This window comes from Drosophila santomea, chromosome 2R (genome assembly GCF_016746245.2).
Source record: "Drosophila santomea strain STO CAGO 1482 chromosome 2R, Prin_Dsan_1.1, whole genome shotgun sequence".
NCBI classification, from domain to species: Eukaryota; Metazoa; Arthropoda; class Insecta; order Diptera; family Drosophilidae; genus Drosophila; species Drosophila santomea.
Window position 1 is genome coordinate 16,955,539 of NC_053017.2, and position 18,074 is coordinate 16,973,612.

The 18,074-nt window shown below is 47.3% G+C and overlaps 9 protein-coding genes across 9 annotated transcripts; 4 read left to right on the forward strand and 5 right to left on the reverse strand.

The window, feature by feature from the left end:
* Positions 1-448: 448 nt before the first annotated feature.
* Positions 449-1,881, reverse strand: LOC120446077 (serine protease grass). Its single transcript, XM_039626857.1, has 4 exons — positions 1,656-1,881; positions 1,546-1,585; positions 1,306-1,484; positions 449-858 (listed from the first exon to the last, which is right to left on the reverse strand). Exons 1-4 carry the CDS (start codon positions 1,879-1,881, stop codon positions 461-463), a joined length of 843 nt encoding a protein of 280 aa, XP_039482791.1. The 3' UTR covers positions 449-460.
* Positions 1,882-2,103: 222 nt separating this feature from the next.
* LOC120446693 (serine protease grass) lies at positions 2,104-3,198 on the reverse strand. The gene is made up of 4 exons (XM_039627790.2): positions 2,956-3,198; positions 2,862-2,901; positions 2,626-2,804; positions 2,104-2,556 (listed from the first exon to the last, which is right to left on the reverse strand). Exons 1-4 carry the CDS (start codon positions 3,185-3,187, stop codon positions 2,159-2,161), a joined length of 849 nt encoding a protein of 282 aa, XP_039483724.1. The 5' UTR covers positions 3,188-3,198; the 3' UTR covers positions 2,104-2,158.
* Positions 3,199-3,728: 530 nt separating this feature from the next.
* LOC120446692 (serine protease grass) lies at positions 3,729-4,828 on the reverse strand. The gene is made up of 4 exons (XM_039627789.2): positions 4,612-4,828; positions 4,510-4,555; positions 4,233-4,411; positions 3,729-4,171 (listed from the first exon to the last, which is right to left on the reverse strand). The coding sequence occupies exons 1-4, from the start codon at positions 4,817-4,819 to the stop codon at positions 3,738-3,740; spliced, it is 867 nt and encodes a 288-aa protein (XP_039483723.1). The 5' UTR covers positions 4,820-4,828; the 3' UTR covers positions 3,729-3,737.
* Positions 4,829-5,423: 595 nt separating this feature from the next.
* LOC120445281 (protein Cep89 homolog) lies at positions 5,424-7,212 on the forward strand. Its single transcript, XM_039625581.2, has 3 exons — positions 5,424-5,868; positions 5,920-6,429; positions 6,483-7,212. The coding sequence occupies exons 1-3, from the start codon at positions 5,647-5,649 to the stop codon at positions 7,185-7,187; spliced, it is 1,437 nt and encodes a 478-aa protein (XP_039481515.1). The 5' UTR covers positions 5,424-5,646; the 3' UTR covers positions 7,188-7,212.
* LOC120445280 (importin-11) lies at positions 7,199-12,016 on the reverse strand. Its single transcript, XM_039625580.2, has 2 exons — positions 9,723-12,016; positions 7,199-8,403 (listed from the first exon to the last, which is right to left on the reverse strand). The coding sequence occupies exons 1-2, from the start codon at positions 11,841-11,843 to the stop codon at positions 7,288-7,290; spliced, it is 3,237 nt and encodes a 1,078-aa protein (XP_039481514.1). The 5' UTR covers positions 11,844-12,016; the 3' UTR covers positions 7,199-7,287.
* Positions 8,376-9,699, forward strand: LOC120445282 (phenoloxidase-activating enzyme 1). The gene is made up of 5 exons (XM_039625582.1): positions 8,376-8,423; positions 8,514-8,778; positions 8,841-8,886; positions 8,945-9,126; positions 9,214-9,699. The coding sequence occupies exons 2-5, from the start codon at positions 8,562-8,564 to the stop codon at positions 9,609-9,611; spliced, it is 843 nt and encodes a 280-aa protein (XP_039481516.1). The 5' UTR covers positions 8,376-8,423; positions 8,514-8,561; the 3' UTR covers positions 9,612-9,699.
* Positions 12,017-12,577: 561 nt separating the features above from the next.
* LOC120446248 (prostasin) lies at positions 12,578-14,864 on the reverse strand. Its single transcript, XM_039627120.2, has 6 exons — positions 14,712-14,864; positions 14,241-14,547; positions 13,444-14,180; positions 13,344-13,389; positions 13,157-13,287; positions 12,578-13,093 (listed from the first exon to the last, which is right to left on the reverse strand). Exons 2-6 carry the CDS (start codon positions 14,510-14,512, stop codon positions 12,693-12,695), a joined length of 1,587 nt encoding a protein of 528 aa, XP_039483054.1. The 5' UTR covers positions 14,513-14,547; positions 14,712-14,864; the 3' UTR covers positions 12,578-12,692.
* A 136-nt stretch (positions 14,865-15,000) lies between these two features.
* Positions 15,001-15,658, forward strand: LOC120446250 (V-type proton ATPase subunit F 1). Its single transcript, XM_039627121.2, has one exon. It carries the CDS (start codon positions 15,099-15,101, stop codon positions 15,471-15,473), a length of 375 nt encoding a protein of 124 aa, XP_039483055.1. The 5' UTR covers positions 15,001-15,098; the 3' UTR covers positions 15,474-15,658.
* Positions 15,659-16,110: 452 nt separating this feature from the next.
* Positions 16,111-17,851, forward strand: LOC120446444 (mannose-1-phosphate guanyltransferase alpha). Its single transcript, XM_039627424.1, has 4 exons — positions 16,111-16,475; positions 16,540-17,242; positions 17,301-17,565; positions 17,619-17,851. The coding sequence occupies exons 1-4, from the start codon at positions 16,228-16,230 to the stop codon at positions 17,717-17,719; spliced, it is 1,317 nt and encodes a 438-aa protein (XP_039483358.1). The 5' UTR covers positions 16,111-16,227; the 3' UTR covers positions 17,720-17,851.
* The last annotated feature ends 223 nt before the right edge of the window (positions 17,852-18,074 follow it).

An 18,074-nucleotide genomic window follows, 5' to 3' on the forward strand; every position in this document is an offset into this window, starting at 1 on the left:
ATACTGAACTTCCAAGAAATCTTTTCGCATTGAGCGCCGTTTTAAGCCACTCTCTGAAGAGTAACTTTGGGCCTTATCAGCAACGCGAAGCGGCGGCATATGAGGTCGATTACGGGATTCACTGAAAAGCACAACATAATATTACTAAGAAATCGCATGGTAGAACTCTGCGACGCTGTGAGCTCACTGAATTTCATTAAATATGTGACTACTTCACTAATTTGTATATAGTGTTTGGTAACCCCTAGGATATTTCTCCCCTGTGATGTTAAGATACAATATTATGATGTACGGATTCTTCCCTTAATAAATAAATATTAAAAAAATTATATATGTGTAGAAAATTACACATATAAATAAATATAAAATATTAAATCATAGACAAGGAGCTGCTTGAATACACGTTCTTTATTCTTTAGATCGGTAATAGAAAAGTATTGCAAGGAACAGCATTCAGCATTTAGTTGGCATTAAGCTGCAATGCCCTTCGAATCCAATTAAAGTAATTTGGCACATATGTATAAATTCCCAAGCCTTCACAACTCTTTAAGCCAGCGCTCACGATGCCCACTTGCAGGACTCGTTTAACTCCGTCGAGATCGACCTTGGTCACCATTGGTCCACCGGAGTCGCCTTCGCAAGTATCCCGATCATCATGACCGGCGCAAAACTGGTTCCCAGTTACATACGCATCCAAGCTCCTGATGCAGTAATTGGCATCGTATACCCTAAGTTCCGTGGTCTGCAGCAAGTGGGGGAACTCATGTCTCTTGACCCTTCCCCAGCCGTAGGCCTGATATCTATCCACATTGGGCGCGACAGCGGGACTAATGGGTATGCAAATGGGCTGAATATGAGCTGGGAGATAGAATCAAGTTAGAACAATAGAGACCGCTGCAGTTTAGTTCATCAACTTTGAGATACCCGCTACTCAGAGAGATCTTTCAAAACGTTACTATTGGAGTGGCCGTAATGTTTATGGCATATCGATAGAGACTGCCAAGACAAATGATAAAAGGTAAAAAATTCAAATTTTTTGTAAAAGTGTGGGCGTGGCACAGTTTTAAAAAAAACTTCAATACTAGAATCTGCATGCTCAGATCTCCACGTTCATACGGACGGACAGATGAAAGGACAGACGAACGGACAGACGAACGGACAGACGAACGGACAGACGAACGGACATACGAACGTACAGACGGGCGGACAGAAAAGCTTCCTCCTTCCTCTTACATTGTTTTTAACGAATGTAGGATACTCTTCTACCCTACGAGTAACGGGTATAATTATTCAGGAACAACTCACTATTGAATTGAATACTCCTGTCAAGTTTCAGCAGAGCTATGTCATTGACCATGGTGTCCAGGCTATATAATCGATGGCTTATTGCTTTCACAATGCCATACTCCTCAGAACGGGGAGAGCATACCGAACCCTGGCAGTCGGGATTCGTAATTGTATTGTGTTCCCCCAGTCGCACCCTCCTAAATCGCGAAATAAAAAGCTTGAGAAAATAAAATGGTGAAAAGCGAAACGGAAACCTACAAATAGGGCTGAATACAGTGGGCGGCAGTGAGTATGAATCCTAAAATTAAATAATTAGATTAAATTATAAATATAGATAAATAGATAGATATAGATTATAAATAACTAACTTGAGTTTATGATGGATCCTCCGCAATGCGTTGTTGACTGGTTGGTAATCAAATAGGCCATGAACGGCGCGGATTTAAGCACAGCTTCTTTTCCGTTCACGACCCTCGTCCCAGTAGGAGATTCATAGGTTACTCCGCACAGCGGATTCAGGAACTGGGCGACCACCATCCGATGCTGGAGGATCAGGCAGAAGGCGACGACAAGCCATGCCGGAGATGTCTTCATTTTGTGTGACTGACTTGCGACGGCTTCGTTACTGAACTGAATGCAACCGACGATTATGGTTAAGTATGCACCATACTGTTCTTATCAGCTCGTCATTGGGAATCCGTCACTATCATTCCAAGAAGTCTACGTTTGTATATGTGTCTCTAAAAGTGAAAGGCCACTGAAACAAAGCTCATGGAATAACACAGGATATGCAAGAAAACTGAATACTTTTGCTTCATGTATCGTTTACTTTCAAATCTTTAACATTTTAAACAGTTTTAGAATAGTTTAATCAATAGCCATTCGCCTGCATGACAGATTGGATCCATCTAATGTAGTTCGGAACATAAGTATACACTCCAGGGCTTTGGCACTTGTTCTCGCCGAAGCTCACGATGCCCAGCTGCACTGAACGCCAAACTCCGTCGTACTTCACCTTGGTCACCAAAGGTCCGCCGGAGTCGCCGGAGCAGGTGTCCGATCCCTGAAAGCCGACGCACAGCTGATTATCCGTCATGGGCACATGCAGCGCCGATCTGCAGTAGTTGTTGTCGTAGCGGGTGAGAAACGTGGTCTGGAGCACATTGGCGGAGCGATTGTTTTCGGTTTGGCCCCATCCGAAAGCCTGGAACTCTTGCACATTGGACGCTGCAGCCGGATTAAGAAGCAGGCAGATCGGTTGTATGTGGACTGTGAAGCAAGATGATTCTATTTTAATATCGCTATCTAAGCGAACTGATATAATTAATCCATACAGACCATTAAAACGAATGGTCCTGCTCAGCTTGAGCAGAGCAATATCATTAACCAGGTGGCGACCGAAGTTCTTGGACTTTGTGGCCAAATCGATGTAGAATTCTTCGACAGATGGGGAGCAAGACACGCCGGCCTGACAGTCGGGGTTTCTGTTAATATCGTGCTCCCCCAGTCGCACCTTTCTAGATCGGATTAACCAAGGTATTATTTACACAATGGTTTCAGTAGGGCATACTTACAGATAGGGCTTCATACAGTGAGCAGCCGTTAGAATGTACCCTGCAAGTGAATGAGTCATAGTTAAGGTCATAAGAACAGAATCATAATACGAACTATTGGAGATGATCGTTCCGCCACAGTGGAGCTGCGACCCGTTGTACAAATAGGCCATGAATGGAGCCGATTTTAATAGAGCTTCCTTGCCGCGAATTATTCTAGTAGCCACATGGGACTCATAGGATACTCCACAATTCGGGATCATGAAGTTGGCGACCACTTCTTCCTGGAGAATCAGGCAGACACAGATGCAAATGTAAATGGACATCGATGCGAGAAAATTGCTCATTTTGCGAGACGGTAACTTGGTTACTGAACATCTTGCAGTTGGCGTTAATCATTAAATGGGAAGAAAGCTGCCTTTATCAGTTGCAATTCCTGGTAATTAACTATGCCGATCAATCCACAGCAAAAAAAAATGTTTTCAGTCAAGCTGTTTTCATTTGACTTTCACAGGGAATATAGCACAAATTTTAGGATGGAATTTTGGGTACATTGAAAGTAATAATTTTAAACAATAGGTCTTCAATTACTGTTTCTTTAACTAACTACGATTTTTCTCACTGTATATTTTTTGTTTTCTGTTTTTCAAACGAATCTTATATAAAATTGATTAAATGCAATGCACATTGAAATACACGTTAATCCTTGTTTCAAAGGAAAGTACTATAAATGTGCCAGAACGCATAATCAACAATATGCACATGTACATACATATATCTATAATAATCGATCTCGATCTTTTGATAAACTGTAGAAAAAAAATGAAGGCAAATGCCTTCCTAAAAATCACAATTAAGCTAGGTTACAATGTATTAGTGAATAACATTGATATAAGGTTAAATGGTAGGCATAAATGCTGCCGGCACATGGCTGTTCTGCCGCACTACGGTGGCGATCCAAGTGGTGTAGCTGTACACATCGGTGTAGACCCCGATTCCGGAGCAATCCCTGCTGCCGTAGCTGATCACGCCGAATTGTACGGCTCGCCACATGTCCATGTGCCGCACGTTCTGGATGAGCGGACCGCCGGAGTCGCCGTGGCACGTATCGCTACCAAGGCTTCCGGCGCAGAACTGGTTCTGCTGCACCGGCCTGCCGAGGGCTCGCTTGCATTGGATTGGATCATAGCGCTGGAGATGTATAGTCTGCAGGGCACCTCCTGTCCTGTTGGTATTAGTCTCGCCCCAGCCGGTGGCAATAAACCACTGCACACTATCGAATTTTTCCCTCATCGTGGTGTCCAAAATGATGCAGATGGGCTTGATGTGAACTGCAAAACGATACTAAGTATTTTGGCCCAATGGGAACGACGGACTCAACTCAATTCACACCTTTAAAAGTCACATAAACAGCCAAGCGAAGCAGCGCGATGTCGTTCAAGTTTCTGTGCTCGGAATACTTGCCATGCCGGATGGCCATGTCCACGTCGTACTCCTCAGCACGTGGGTTGCAGACCCAATTGTCGCAGTCCTCGGTCGTCGAATCATCGTACTCCCCGAGTCGCACCTTTCTGTTCAAACGAAATGGATGTAAAGCGCCATGTACGTACATAAGTACACATATTTAACTAATAATACATATTAATATTATAAATTTATTGGTACTTACACCGCAATTCCCTCCTGAACACAATGCGCCGCTGTCAGGACAAAACCTGTTGATGGAATCTGTGGCCATAGCCCGAGTACTCGATAATCCGCACATACTTACGCTCGGTAATGAGAGCTCCTCCGCAGATCAATGTGACGGAGGAATGGATGTAGGCCATCCAGGGATTTGCAGATATATCCGCATCAGTGCCCCCGGTTATTTTGAAAATGGGCGAAACGCCGCACCTCGGCTCCAAGAATTCCCCATTGCCCAGAGAGCAGAGGACTCCAATGGCAAGAGCTGTGATCGCCACAAAAGCGCGCATCATCTGTACGATCGGTCAGCCAACTGCCAGAGCTTCACGACGATCATTGTTATAAAAACATATAATCATATAAAATGCCTTATCGCAACAGTACATAATATTTGAAATTTATTGTGCAAACACAATATTTGAATACTCTTGCAGTGTAAATAATTGATTAACATTGTATTTATATTGCAATTAATATTATATGTAATAGAATATATTGTTATATTTGTATTATAAAATTATTATTAACAGCTAGTGTAGAAAAAATAGTAGAAACCAAGAGCAATGTCTGGAACACTTCCTTTTAATGAGAATCGCTAGCCAATTTACTTGGCTAAACAAAACAGTGATTACTGTTTCTAAATTTTCCTGACAATTTCTATTTTAATTCCAAAATATTTTCACCCACGTACTCATAATAACTGAAAATTTTAAAATGACCAAATGGAATCTGAATAAAAAACCCGAAGATAAGAATTTTATGTTTGTTGTCTACCATTACACACTAAAGCGTATAAAGTCCATTGTCTAGACTATCAGATACCTCTTAAAATATATGTGCAAGCTTTACTTCTGGGGTAATTGTATACCCTTTTGTTTTGACTTATTTATGTGAGTAGCACAGGTACTGATACAGGTATTTTTTGGGGGCGAGTTATTCCTTCCGCAAGAGGGTGGCTGCCAGTGTGGCTGCCAGGGTGGCCGAAAAACGGGGTCAAACACCCGACCAGGAGCCATGGCAACGTGGCCAGGACACGGGTTTCAGTGCGGGTGTGGTTTCCACATTGTTTACAAGCAGCCCAGGCAGAAGGTGTCAGGATTCGGATAGCAAAGCTGCCACAATGAGCACGCGAAATGTGATGATTACGGACCTGGATCAGCCAGATCCGGAACAGGAGCAGCAGCACCATCAGCAACATCCAAAAAGGAACCGGAAGGTTCTGCAGACTTTGTCGGGCAATTTCAATCGTCGTTCACGCAGCGTGGAGGTGGAAGTAAAGCGACAGGACAACTTGGGCACTGCCAACAAGGAGCGCAAAAAGGATCGCTCTTTGAACACGCTGGTAAGCTCAAAGGATTGCTTCAATATATCCCCAAATAACCATATGAAACAGCTGCAGGCCAAGGAGCAGCAGTTGGAACAGCTTGTGCAGCGATTGGCCACTCTGCATCGATACAACGACCAATTTGCCAAGGAGAATGACCAACTGCGCAAGGACAGCGGCCAGCTGGAGCGGCGTCTATCGGAGGCGGAGCAGCAGGTGGCCAACTGCACCCGCTGCCAGCAGCTCGGCCAGCGTCTGGACACCGTTCTTGGCCAGAATCGAACGCTGGCCGGCGATGTTGACATGCTGAAGACGCTCGTCTTCAGGCTGAACGTGCAAATCGAGAGTTACCAGGATCAGAGGCGTCTCGGAGAGGGCGCTCCTACAGGTGGAGCATCAGTGAAAGCCAGCTCGTCATCTGCTCCGTATCCGCCACTGCCCACTCACACGCTGGGTCCACTCCTGCAGGCCTACGATGAATCTCTCAGGGATAAGGACGCGCTTTTGGCTCAATACAACACGGAGTTCGAGCACTTCACCGGCGAACTGAAGCGAGCTCTGGAGGAGAACACAAAGCTGGTAAGGAGGCATTCAAGTTCAAAGTTACCCTATCTAAATGTAATTCCCAACAGCTGCAGTCCCAGGAGCAACTGCGTCGTGATCTCGGCGGCTGGCGCGAGGAGCGCGTGTGTCTGCAGGCCCAATTGGGAGTGTGTCGCTCCAAGGCGGAGGCGCAAACTCGCAAGACCGACTTGGCCAAGGAGAAGCTGGTGGAGGTGATGCACTGCTACGAGCAGCGCTTGCAGACGCTGCTCCTGGACATGGACCACTTGCAGGCGGCCTACGCGCGCACGAAATCCGAACTAGCCGCGCTCAAAAGTGCCTCATCGGCTGCTCCCGCTACTGTTGCTCCCCCGGCTCCCGCCGAATCCGAATCACTGCATCAGTGCAAAGCCCTGCTGGAGCAATTGCGGCAGGAGCACGCGAGAGATCGAACTGCCCTCCAGGAACAGGTGCAAGCCACTACCGCACGGGCCGCGTCACTGGTCCGCAGCACGGAGAAGGCCAAACACGGCAGAGATCGGTTGAAGGCTCGCCTGCGAATGGCGCTGCAGTGGGCCCAAAAGCTGGAGGCAGGGCAGGCTGAGGTGCGCGATACGTACGAGGCAGTTCGGCGCTTGGAGGTGCTGGTCCAGCACAAGGAGTCACAATTGCGCGGATTGCACGCCCGGAACGCCGAGGAAATGGACAAGTTGCGACATAAGTTGCAGCAGAAGGAGGAAACGATTTGTGCGCTGCTTAGGGGCAAAATGGAGCGGAGACCGGCGGTCGATTAACAACTGAAACGTAGCTTTTAACAATTAAAAATATATAATTTCAATACAAAATACATTAATAACTTAGCGTAGAAAGCTTTTAAAGCACAGCAGTCCGGAATCAGCCGGACTCGACCTGTTCGGAGAGCGTTTCGTCCGCAGGCGCCCTCGATCCGGAGCCGGAGCCAGAGCCCGCGCACACCACACAAGCCTTGGGCACAGTCTGCTCTATGTACATGGTAATCCTCTCCAGTACCTCGGGAACCACGGAGCACATCACCTGCTCGTAGCGCTGGGATCCCAGCTGTGCTTGCAGCGACTGCAGCTGCCACTTGAGATACTCGGTAAGGGGGATCTTATAAACGGGGTCTTTCAGCACCAGCTGCCGGTGGCGGTCGTCGTGGTAGGTCTTGGCCGGGTAGCCCTTGGTGTGGAAGTCCTCGCTGACGCCGCCGCCACTGCCCAGCTGCTGCTGCAGCTCGTCCAACTCGTGCTCGTCATGAATGACCAATGAGTCATAGAAGCGAGGCGTGGTCTTCGAGGCACCCTCCTCGGTGGCGGCATACTGCTTGTCCATCACCTCGCCAAGCGTTTCGTCCACCAGCTGCAGGATATGAGGCAGGCGGGCAAGCAGCAGTTCGTTGCTGCCAAAGATCGAGGCAAAGGCCAGGCAGAAGAGCTTGCGTTTCTCCGCGTGCGTGTCGGGTACCATTGGGAACATCTCGATCCAAACGTCCAGAATGCGAGCCAAAGCGTCCGCTTGTGGCAATTGCTGCACCACCGACATGAATACAGACTGGTCAATGAGCAGGGTGCGGGCCACGATGGTCAGATACCATCCCATTGTCATGGGATACTCCTGCTTAAGGCAGACCTGCTGGAAGACAAAGGGCAGTGCCGGTCGCACCAGCCGCAGTCCCATCGCCGCGTCCGTTTTCAGACATGTCTCGAAGATGCGCAGCATGGCAATAATTCCCTCCACACGTATGTCCTCGAAAGATCGCACACAGTAGGCCACAAATCCCTCGCCGTAACGACTCAGATAAGCCTGAGCGTCCAGCAATATATAAGCGTGAATCAGCTGCAGCACGGTGCGTAGGTTCTCCGACGACATCTCGATGATAGGCAGAAGATGGTCGCACAGAGCAAGTAGCTCGGGCGTCAGCGCAGTCGAGTTCCCAATCACCGCCAGCCAGAGCATGATGCCATCTTCGATGAGGTAGACGTGCGAGTGTTGCTGTGAAGAGAGAGTATTGGGTATTGTTAATCTTTTCGGATTTATAAAATAATATATTATAGCTTTGCTAGCAAATTGAGTGTATAATAATAATAGCTTATTTGTTACAGATAAGCACATTTGTATGGAAAGAAAGCTGAGACATCGAAGATTTTAAGATGAAATCGCTGTGGACTGTTTATTTCGCCATTGTTCTTTGCCTAATACAAAAACTGAGAGCCCAGTTCATTGATCCCGATTGCGGAACTACCATCGCTCTTCCACCCACATATAGAATCATTGGCGGTAGAAATGCAGACATAGGATCTAATCCGTGGATCGCCTACTTGCACATAAACTCGGCTTTAGTTTGTGCCGGCACATTGATCACAAGAAGTTTGTAGTTTCAAAATGTTTAAATGTGATTTTGAAATTATGTATAACAATGTTTTTCGTAGGGTTTGTACTCACCGCAGCGCACTGCATGGACCAGTACAATCTGTTGTAAGTACAAAGAATGAAGTCCTATTTGATTTTCAAAACTAAACAAATTCTAACACAGAACGGTTCGCCTTGGGGAATACGACACAACTACACGCGTAGATTGTACATCCGAGTTCTGTATTCCAACGTATGAGGAGTACACCGTTGCGGCTGCCCACGTGCATAGCTTATATGAAAACAGACAAGATGGTCACAGCGACATAGGATTGCTTAAACTTAATGGAATCGTCTTTTATACAAGTTAGATGCCAAATTTTATTCTGGTTTATGGATCTTTTAAATCTACTAAACATCATTCTCATAATCATAATCATTCTCATTTTGCAGAGTTCATTCGACCAGTTTGTCTGTTCCGAAATCCAGGCCATGTTCCCAATACATCCACCTACGAGGCCACTGGATGGGGTAAAATTGATCTGATCAACACCGCCACAGTTCTGCAAACAGTCAACCTGAACAGGCTCGACCAAGCCGAGTGTGAGCAATTCCTGCGCACTTCGCTTGCACGCGGTCAGTTCTGCGCGGGACAATCGCGAGCGGACACCTGTAGCGGTGACTCAGGCGGTCCGCTGCTAAGGAAAATGTCAAATGGTCAAGTGACCCGCACCGTTCAGTTAGGAATTGTTAGCTATGGTCACCACTTGTGTCGCGGCCCAGGAGTCTACACAGACGTTCCAAGTTTTACGCGGTGGATACTGCACATTATTCGCTGGAACTCAAACTGACCTGTGATCTTATTTCTCAATTTTGTAACAAGGTTACTTATTTTAATATAAAGGTTTACATAAATGTGCAGCAAAACTGGGCTAATAACAAATCTCTAAAAGATCACTCACCTGAAGATCCGTGCTCAGCTCGATCACGCTGTAGAGGAAGGGCTTCATTGGCTCCGGGACATCCCGTATCGTGCGAACCAGCTGCTCTAGGGTGCCAATGATGGCGCAGCGCAGAAGGTCGTATTCCTCGCTCTCGCGCCACAGGAGGGGTAAATACGCGATGAACTGCAGTGCCTGCGGCTCGATGTACTCGCTCATCTTCTCCACAAGCAGCGTCATCGTGCCAAGCACCACGATCTTGGTGTCGCATTCACCGGCCTCATGGAGCAGCAAGAAGAGGGCCTCGAAGAGGGATGAGAAATATTGGTGAAAGGCTTCTGGCATGAACTCAAAATCGTCGATCAACAGATTTAACGTTCTGGCAGCGGCCAGTCTAGTGGGCATGTCCTCCTGTGGCCGGAGGAGATGCAGGCAGGCTTCGTAAGCCAGGGGACGCAGTTCTCTGGGCAGCTGGACGCCAACCCAGTGGCCGACCAGCCAGATGATGCGACGCCGCAGGATCCGAAAGTTGGGAGCTTCCACGCGCAGCTCCGCCAGCAATTGAGATGTGAGCCAGGCGCCAAAATCCAACTTGTTGAAGAAATGAAAGGCGGCCTGCCCTACAGCATTGTAAATGGCGTCCTTCAGCAGTATCACTTTCAGGTCAGATTCCGGGGTAAGCTGCAGTTGCTGGGCACGTCTTACGAAACGGAGCACCTCCTGGATCATAACCTGCGAGTGCTGCGTAAAGCAGGTGAAATAGAGGGTCTCCACGCTGGGCCTTAAGGCATACTTCCAAGCATCACCACCGCCGTCGTCCTGGTCATAGCCCTCTGGATCCTGCTGCCACTCCTCCAGCTCCTGCTGAGTGAGCAGAAAATAGTGCGTCACGATCTTCTCACAGATGTAGGTTACTCGCTCCGCAGTGAAGAACTTGGCGTGGCTTTGAGCAGCGCTGGCCAACAGCTCATCCTCTATGGAAGCCCCACCTTCGGGCGGAGCACTGATGCTATCGTTGCCGCTAAGCATGATTCCTTTCAGCATGTTCAACGCCTGTATGGCAAAGTTTTTAAAGTTGATCCGATCGCCGGCGTCGAAAATGAGGGCGGTGCCCTCGTGGAACACATAGTGGAAGCTAAACTCCAGGGCCACCGGAACGAACCTCGCAAAGGACACAGAATGCCGCTCCATCAGTTCATTGAGGGTCTTCATCATCTTAATCACAAAGCGCTCCAATTCGGTCAGTATCGTGGCAGTGCCAGGCGTGGCCGATCCCATCTTTAGTTCATAGCGCAGCTCAAGGCACTGTCGCAACCGCTGAAAAAGCTGCTCCACAAAGTTCATGTGGTCCGTGGACTTGTACGGCTTGGCACAGCCGTAGACAACCAGCTTGCGCAGGGATCTCATCACTACATAGGCCCGTTGAAGGGCATTGAGGGCCATCGCCTGCTCCTTTCGGACGAGCTGCAAAAAGCGTGTCGTAAGTGGGGCCCAGATGTCCCACGCCAAATATGCAAATATCTGTGAGCCCAGCTCCTCGAAGGCCCGCTGCTCGGCCATCAGACGCCGTGAGGCCAGGGCCTTGAGGACATAGTGTAGGACAATAAGAATTCGCTGCTGCAGGGCTGAATCCCCATCCGTACTGCAGGACTGCAGCTGCTTCATGAGCGTGGGCAACAGTTCCGGCCAAAATCGCGGGTAATCCGTGCGTGCCAGGCGACCTAGGAGCACGGCTATCTGCAGGGCGACCTGGGGCACTTCCTCTGCGTCGTAGTGCCGCAGAAGAACTTCCCGGATCTGCTGCTTCTGCTCGGCGGGCAGCTCCTGCCGTGAATTGGGCCTCCAATACCGCTCCACGCCATTCTTCAGATAGACGGCCGCCATCCAGCGCACCTTTACCTCGGAGTCTTCCGTACTGGACACCCCTTCGCCGCCGCCACCACCACGTCGCATGCTCAGACGGGCAATCGTGGGAAAGAAGCCCGGCTGCTGCTCCCACTCGCGCAGCTGCGCCTCCGCCTTCTGGACAATCTCATGGCTCGGATTTGTGGCCGCCTGCAGTGTCTGGGCTACGAGCTGCTCCACCGACGCTCCTGCAACTGCTGCTGCTGCTCCAGATGCTGCTCCCGTTGCCATTGCCATCACACGACGCCTCCTCTTGCGACGCTTGCGAGGACGAAAATTATTGGCAAATTTCTGCGGCGCGTGCTGCTTCTTGCTTGAATTGCAGTGTGACCGGCCGCGAGTGCTGGAAAATACTACCCGGCTGTATAAATACTAAATCAGCAAATCTAAGTATTAATCATTTTGCAAAATATTTTAAATTTAAATTTTTGCCTACTCAGTTATTGTTAAAATGAATGGGACTTTCAATATTTGAAGTTCTTGATATGTTTAAATTTATTAATTTAAATGTTTTTCATATTGCAAAACTCAACATATTTCGTTATAAATATCTCTTTGACATAAAGATATAACAGATATTTTTATAACCGTTACTCGTAGAGTAAAAGGGTATACTAGATTCGTTGAAAAGTATGTAACAAGCAAAAGGAAGCGTTTCCGACCATATAAAGTATATATATTCTTGATCAGGATCAATAGCCGAGTCGATCTGGCCATGTCCGTCTGTCCGTCCGTCTGTCTGTCCGTATGAAAGTCGAGATCTTAGGAACTACAAAAGCTAGAAAGTTGAGATTAAGCATACAGACTCCAGAGACATAGAAGCAGCGCAAGTTTGTCGATTCATGTTGCCACGCCCACTCTAACGCGTTCAAACCGCCCAAAGCTGCCACGCCCACACTTTTGAAAAATGTCTTAATATTTTTTTATTTTTGCATTAGTCTTGTAAATTTCTATCAATATGCCAAAAAACTTTTTGTCACGTCCACTCTAACGCCCACAAGCCGCCAAAAATTGTCGGTACTGAAGACTCTCCTTCCACTTCCACTTCCCGCTGAGTAACGGGTATCAGATAGTCGGGGAACTCGACTATAGCGGTCTCTCTTGTTTACTTTGGAAATCGATCCACCCCAAGTGGCCCAAAACATTGGTATAAACATCTGGAGAAGCGTCCTCGTTTCTGCCGAAGCTGGCCAAACCGACCAGGCTGAATGCCCCCTTCTTTTCGAACAGGGGGCTGACCAAAGGACTGCCACTGCCCACGCGCAGGATGTTAGGAGCAGGTCGTTCCACGCACAGCTGTCGCTCTCCGATCTCCTGGTGATCCTCCTGGTAGCATTCACTGGAATTGGTCCGTCGCACCGCCACGTTAGTCCGAATGCCCCGGCCAATGGTGATGAGTTTATGGGCATGATCAAGAGCCCAGCCTTGGAACTTCTTCTGCTGCGCTTGGTTGCTTGGTGAGGGCAGGCAGATGGGTCGAATAGTTTCTAGCCGCGTTAAAGGAACAGATTGAATCGAGAGCTTATCTAATGATCCTTGGACACACTCACCCGTGTACTGAACTTCTCTGTCCAGCTTAAGAAGCGCTATATCGTTTTGGGCCAGACTTACGAATTCGGGATGCTTGTGCACATATGCCACATCGAAGGTATCGACAACACCTTGCCCCAGTTGAACCGTGCTATATTTACAATAGCAATTGCATTACTGAACCACCTGAATGACCAAAGTACTTACAATTCCACATCTTCGGGTAGCATCTGTGCCGTTGTCACCACGAAAGCTGCAAGAGAAGAACGTTTTCAATCTTTTCAACGGAACATGGAAAGATGCAAACTTTTCGAAATGAGCACGCCATATGAGAGCAAAAAGGACTGCATGTAGACCTCAGCTAACCATTCAAAGGACCTTTTTGCATCGTTGCCATTTCCTTCCCAGCTCCGCAACGTGTGCTGGCCCAGACATCCGTCATCCAGTAGGTCTAGTTTCGGTAGCACCACTTCTATGTCCGAGTCCAGGGCAATGCGCTCGATAAAGTCGATGTGGCTCATCACATCGGTGTACATGCCGATACCCCGGCATTCGGTGCTGCCCGCGCTGACTATTCCGAACTGCGTTGCTCGCCTGATGCTTCCATATAACCACTCTGCATACAAGGGTCCTCCGGAGTCGCCTTTGCAGGTGTCCTTTTGGTCTGCTCTGCCACCACAGATCTGTGAGCTATATATTTCCCAGAAGAAATCCTTACAATGTTCCCTATCCATTTTGTAGATTTCAAGCACTTGAAGTGCGTCACTGCTATTCCCGTTTCCCCTTAATCCCCAGCCGACTGTTGTGTAATTTTTGATGGCATCCGCTTGCGCCTTGTTCTGTTCGTTCAATAGAATGCATATCGGTTTAATTTTCTGCGTGTAGACGACGCTTCTTGCCAATTCGAGCAGACATATATCATTGACATGGGATGACATAGCAAAGGATGTGTGCATGTGGGCCCGAACCACACTGGCCACATGGGCATGTTTAAATTCCGATGTGTTTTCCGATTGACTATGGTACATCCCCAAGGTGGCAGTGCTATAAATCGCATTCAATCATATATTTATGTTATGTTATTTGTTCGTTGAAAATGCTTACAGTTGAGTGCGCTGCTCACTGCATTCTGAATTATTGCAGATGCAGTGCGCGGCCGTCATGACGAAACGGTCATTAATCAGCGTTCCACCGCAGACAATTTCGTTGTTGGATTTAATTATGGCCATCCACGGATCCTTATCTTTCTCCGCATCCTTTCCGCCGACTATCTTTTCCCCAATGTTCACCACGTTTCCACAATTCTCATCCAAGAGGCGGGCCGATCCCTGACCCATCAGCATCCAAGCGAATATTACAAGCCATGCTGTGGACATTTCCAGCGAAAATCTTCGAACACACTGAACGTAAGCTGTGGTGTGTGGAGAGTTTTAAGAAACGCTTATCAGCTATGTGCATGCAGCTTCTATAATTATAATATTATTGTTATCAGCAAGAGCGGGGTTTTGCCAAAAATTATCAAAACTAAATCTGGGGGAAACACAAGCCGCTCTGTAATAACAGATATCGACGTACGAAAAGTTATAAGCAATCCTTGTGCACACTTTTAAAGCCCTGGATGATATTAGCACTTGTTTAAATAATTTCATTTAATTTGTCGGTCTTACTACCCGGAATTCGTAGTTAGCGATAATAACAGTATTTTCATTGATTTGAAAAGCACAAAAGCCAATGAGTAGTATGGTCACATACCCAGAACAGACCGTTACGCGGCGGTACTAAAACACCAACATAAAAATACCGTATACCAATGGACTGCGAGTGCTGTTAACCGCCTTCCAGTGCTGTCGAGCGCAACTGTGTCATGTGATAGAAACCAGCTGACCCGTACATTTTCCAGAGTCAGGTTTTAATTTCGCTGTTCACATCGCTCCCAGAAAAAATACAGAAAAACCAATCAAAATGGCTCTGCACTCGGCAATTAAGGGAAAACTGATCAGCGTTATCGGCGACGAGGACACCTGCGTGGGATTCCTGCTTGGCGGAGTCGGCGAGATCAACAAGAATCGCCACCCCAACTTCATGGTGGTCGACAAAAATACGGCCGTCAGCGAACTGGAGGACTGTTTCAAGCGTTTCCTCAAGCGCGACGATATCGACATCATTCTGATCAACCAGAACTGCGCGGAGCTCATTCGTCATGTGATCGATGCCCATACGTCGCCCGTGCCCGCCGTTCTGGAGATTCCCTCAAAGGACCATCCGTACGACGCCAGCAAGGACTCCATTCTGCGTCGCGCTCGCGGCATGTTCAATCCGGAGGATCTGGTGCGCTAATTCCTCGTATTCTTTTGGAGGACACTGTTTCGTATTGCTGCAACCGCCAGAGTATTGATTTACACCCTGTAAACAACGGTCCATTGATTCAGTGCTTCGACTTTGTTCTTATCGTGTATTTAAAGACATTTATTAAATGGTTTTCGTTGTATAAATAGATTAAAATCGAATTGTTTCAAATCAAATACTGGAAAATCAATTCAATCGTGGGCTGGCAGATAACTGGAGCTTTCCCATGAACGGGTCGTTCCAGTAATGTCGGGTAACAGTCTTCCAGCGGAGATACAGTGCGCATTCTTCTAATTGAACTGATGTTAATGTTTGCGTATCTCATTAGTATATTCGAAAATACCTATTTTTAATACTTCTAACCCGCTTTTTTTTTGCCGGTTGATATAGAACTTGACTAGCCTTTTGGACTTTTCAAATCAAAGTAAATAGTAAATATGTTAATATTAGATTAGATGATTTGAAAGATGCTCCATACATTTCCAAAAAGTATTGTTATATTATTAAATATTACCGCTGTTTTAAGCATTCAAAAGACTAAGGAATACCTTAATTTATATACAAGATAACAAAAACAGCGTGCTGTTAAGTCTGTTATCAGCTATTCCAAGGGCTGTTAGCGCAATCAGCTGTTGGGAAACCGAGTATTTTCTAGCTGGCAACGTAAACAGAAAAGCTATCTTACTGAGAACCTGGCCACAAGTTGATCGATCGTCATTAGTCATCTAACCGCTGCACGCACACCATGCTGAAGGCCGTTATCCTGATCGGCGGTCCCCAGAAGGGCACCCGCTTCCGCCCCCTTTCGCTGGACACGCCCAAGCCGCTCTTCCCACTGGCGGGTCGTCCCCTAATCGCCCATCATATAGAGGCCTGCGCCCAGCTGCCCGATCTGCGCGAGATCCTGATCATCGGCTACTATCCGCAGACCCAAATGGAGGGTTTCGTGGGCGACATGCAGGCCCTGTACAGCAGCAGCAACATCAACATTAGGTGAAGTCATAAATCTTGAATTCTTAAACCACCTATTCTATTACCACCTATGACATTATCATAGGTACCTTCAGGAGTTCACTGCCTTGGGAACTGCAGGCGGAATGTACCACTTTCGGGATCAGATTAGAGCTGGCAATCCCAGAGCCTTCTTCGTATTGAATGGCGATGTCTGCGCTGATTTTCCTCTGCAGGAACTGTGCGACTTTCACGAGAAGCGGCCTGCAAGTGCTCTGGTCACCATCATGTCCACGGAGGCAACACGTCAGCAGTCCTTGCATTACGGTTGTCTAGTTTTTGATCGCAGTAGCGGAGCTGTTTCGCATTATGTAGAAAAGCCCAGCTCCTATGTGTCCACCTTTATAAATTGTGGGGTCTATGTCTGTTCCATGGATATATTCACGGTTTTGGCACAGATTTTTCACTCGAGAGGTCAGGAGTACAGCTGCCAGTCATTTTGCAATGGAAACGGAAATGGAAATGGACGAGAGCAGGGGCACATCAAGTGGGAACAGGAGGTGCTCACGCCCCTGGCTGGAACCGATAAGCTCTTTGCCATGCCAGTGCCCAATTGGTGGTCCCAGCTGAAGACTGCTGGTTCAGCAATCTACGCAAATCGTCATTACCTGGGCCTCTACAAGAAAACGCATCCCGAGAGATTGGCAAACGTGGGCACTAAACGCGGAGAGGGCGACGGCAGCTTGATCTGCACCGTGCATCAGGACGTCTATGTTCATCCCAGTGCCACTGTTCATCACACCGCAGTGGTTGGTATAAATCAAACATATTGTTTGGAGTGCGTCTAACAACAAGGTCTTGTTTCAGTTGGGACCCAATGTGGCAATTGGACCAGGAGTGACGATTGGACCAGGTGTGCGCATTCGTGAATCGATTGTTTTGGAGCAGGCGCAGATCATGGACCATACGCTCGTCCTGCACTCGATTGTGGGCAGGGGCTCCACCATTGGAGCTTGGGCTCGAGTCGAGGGCACACCCAGTGATCCCGATCCCAATAAACCCTTTGCCAAAATGGAGAACCCACCGCTTTTCAACAACGAGGGCAAGCTGAACCCCTCGATCACCATACTGGGTAGGCATTTCGAATCAGTGGATGACTTTTTTAAATCCTTATTTTAATTTCAGGCTGTTTCGTGCAGGTGCCCGCCGAGAAAATCCTGCTGAACAGCATCGTACTGCCGCACAAGGAGCTCAGTCGCAGCTTCAAAAACGAGATCATCTTGTGAGGATGATAGCGAGATATATTCTTCGGTCTTTTTATCCCTATCAGTATGCCATTTTATATGTTTATATTGTGCAATATTCCAAAAAACTAAAAAAGTATCTATTAAATGTGTCCTATCCTCTGCAGTAAATTAGATTATGTGTTGGACTGGTGTTTAAAAACCGAAACTTAAACTTTAAACCTTATTGATATCTTTTTATTTAAATACTTTTGATTTAAATAAAAAGATATCAATAAGGTTTAAAGTAAGTAAGTAAGTAAGTAAGTAAGTAAGTAAGTTTTTAGCTCAAAAAAACTAGGCTATGCAATTAGGAAGTCAGTAGTGATTGGATTGTTAGAACTCCAGGTTAATGGGA

Coding starts and splice junctions, on each gene's coding strand:
- LOC120446077 (XM_039626857.1), bottom strand. CDS start 1,881: ATGAAGACATCTCCGGCATGGCTTGTCGTCGCCTTCTGCCTGATCCTC. Junction 1,586..1,655: donor AGGATCCATCATAAACTCAA/GTTAGTTATTTA, acceptor ATTTAATTTTAG/GATTCATACTCACTGCCGCC. Junction 1,485..1,545: donor CACTGTATTCAGCCCTATTT/GTAGGTTTCCGT, acceptor TTCGCGATTTAG/GAGGGTGCGACTGGGGGAAC.
- LOC120446693 (XM_039627790.2), bottom strand. CDS start 3,187: ATGAGCAATTTTCTCGCATCGATGTCCATTTACATTTGCATCTGTGTC. Junction 2,805..2,861: donor CACTGTATGAAGCCCTATCT/GTAAGTATGCCC, acceptor AATCCGATCTAG/AAAGGTGCGACTGGGGGAGC. Junction 2,557..2,625: donor CAGGACCATTCGTTTTAATG/GTCTGTATGGAT, acceptor CTTGCTTCACAG/TCCACATACAACCGATCTGC.
- LOC120446692 (XM_039627789.2), bottom strand. CDS start 4,819: ATGATGCGCGCTTTTGTGGCGATCACAGCTCTTGCCATTGGAGTCCTC. Junction 4,556..4,611: donor AGGAGCTCTCATTACCGAGC/GTAAGTATGTGC, acceptor TTCCATCAACAG/GTTTTGTCCTGACAGCGGCG. Junction 4,172..4,232: donor TGTTTATGTGACTTTTAAAG/GTGTGAATTGAG, acceptor ATCGTTTTGCAG/TTCACATCAAGCCCATCTGC.
- LOC120445281 (XM_039625581.2), top strand. CDS start 5,647: ATGAGCACGCGAAATGTGATGATTACGGACCTGGATCAGCCAGATCCG. Junction 5,869..5,919: donor ATCGCTCTTTGAACACGCTG/GTAAGCTCAAAG, acceptor CATATGAAACAG/CTGCAGGCCAAGGAGCAGCA. Junction 6,430..6,482: donor TGGAGGAGAACACAAAGCTG/GTAAGGAGGCAT, acceptor AATTCCCAACAG/CTGCAGTCCCAGGAGCAACT.
- LOC120445282 (XM_039625582.1), top strand. CDS start 8,562: ATGAAATCGCTGTGGACTGTTTATTTCGCCATTGTTCTTTGCCTAATA. Junction 8,779..8,840: donor CGGCACATTGATCACAAGAA/GTTTGTAGTTTC, acceptor TGTTTTTCGTAG/GGTTTGTACTCACCGCAGCG. Junction 8,887..8,944: donor ATGGACCAGTACAATCTGTT/GTAAGTACAAAG, acceptor ATTCTAACACAG/AACGGTTCGCCTTGGGGAAT.
- LOC120445280 (XM_039625580.2), bottom strand. CDS start 11,843: ATGGCAATGGCAACGGGAGCAGCATCTGGAGCAGCAGCAGCAGTTGCA. Junction 8,404..9,722: donor AGCTGAGCACGGATCTTCAG/GTGAGTGATCTT, acceptor CTCTCTTCACAG/CAACACTCGCACGTCTACCT.
- LOC120446248 (XM_039627120.2), bottom strand. CDS start 14,512: ATGTCCACAGCATGGCTTGTAATATTCGCTTGGATGCTGATGGGTCAG. Junction 13,390..13,443: donor TGGCGTGCTCATTTCGAAAA/GTTTGCATCTTT, acceptor CTTCTCTTGCAG/CTTTCGTGGTGACAACGGCA. Junction 13,288..13,343: donor CTACCCGAAGATGTGGAATT/GTAAGTACTTTG, acceptor TTGTAAATATAG/CACGGTTCAACTGGGGCAAG.
- LOC120446250 (XM_039627121.2), top strand. CDS start 15,099: ATGGCTCTGCACTCGGCAATTAAGGGAAAACTGATCAGCGTTATCGGC.
- LOC120446444 (XM_039627424.1), top strand. CDS start 16,228: ATGCTGAAGGCCGTTATCCTGATCGGCGGTCCCCAGAAGGGCACCCGC. Junction 17,243..17,300: donor CTGTTCATCACACCGCAGTG/GTTGGTATAAAT, acceptor GTCTTGTTTCAG/TTGGGACCCAATGTGGCAAT. Junction 17,566..17,618: donor CCCCTCGATCACCATACTGG/GTAGGCATTTCG, acceptor TTTTAATTTCAG/GCTGTTTCGTGCAGGTGCCC.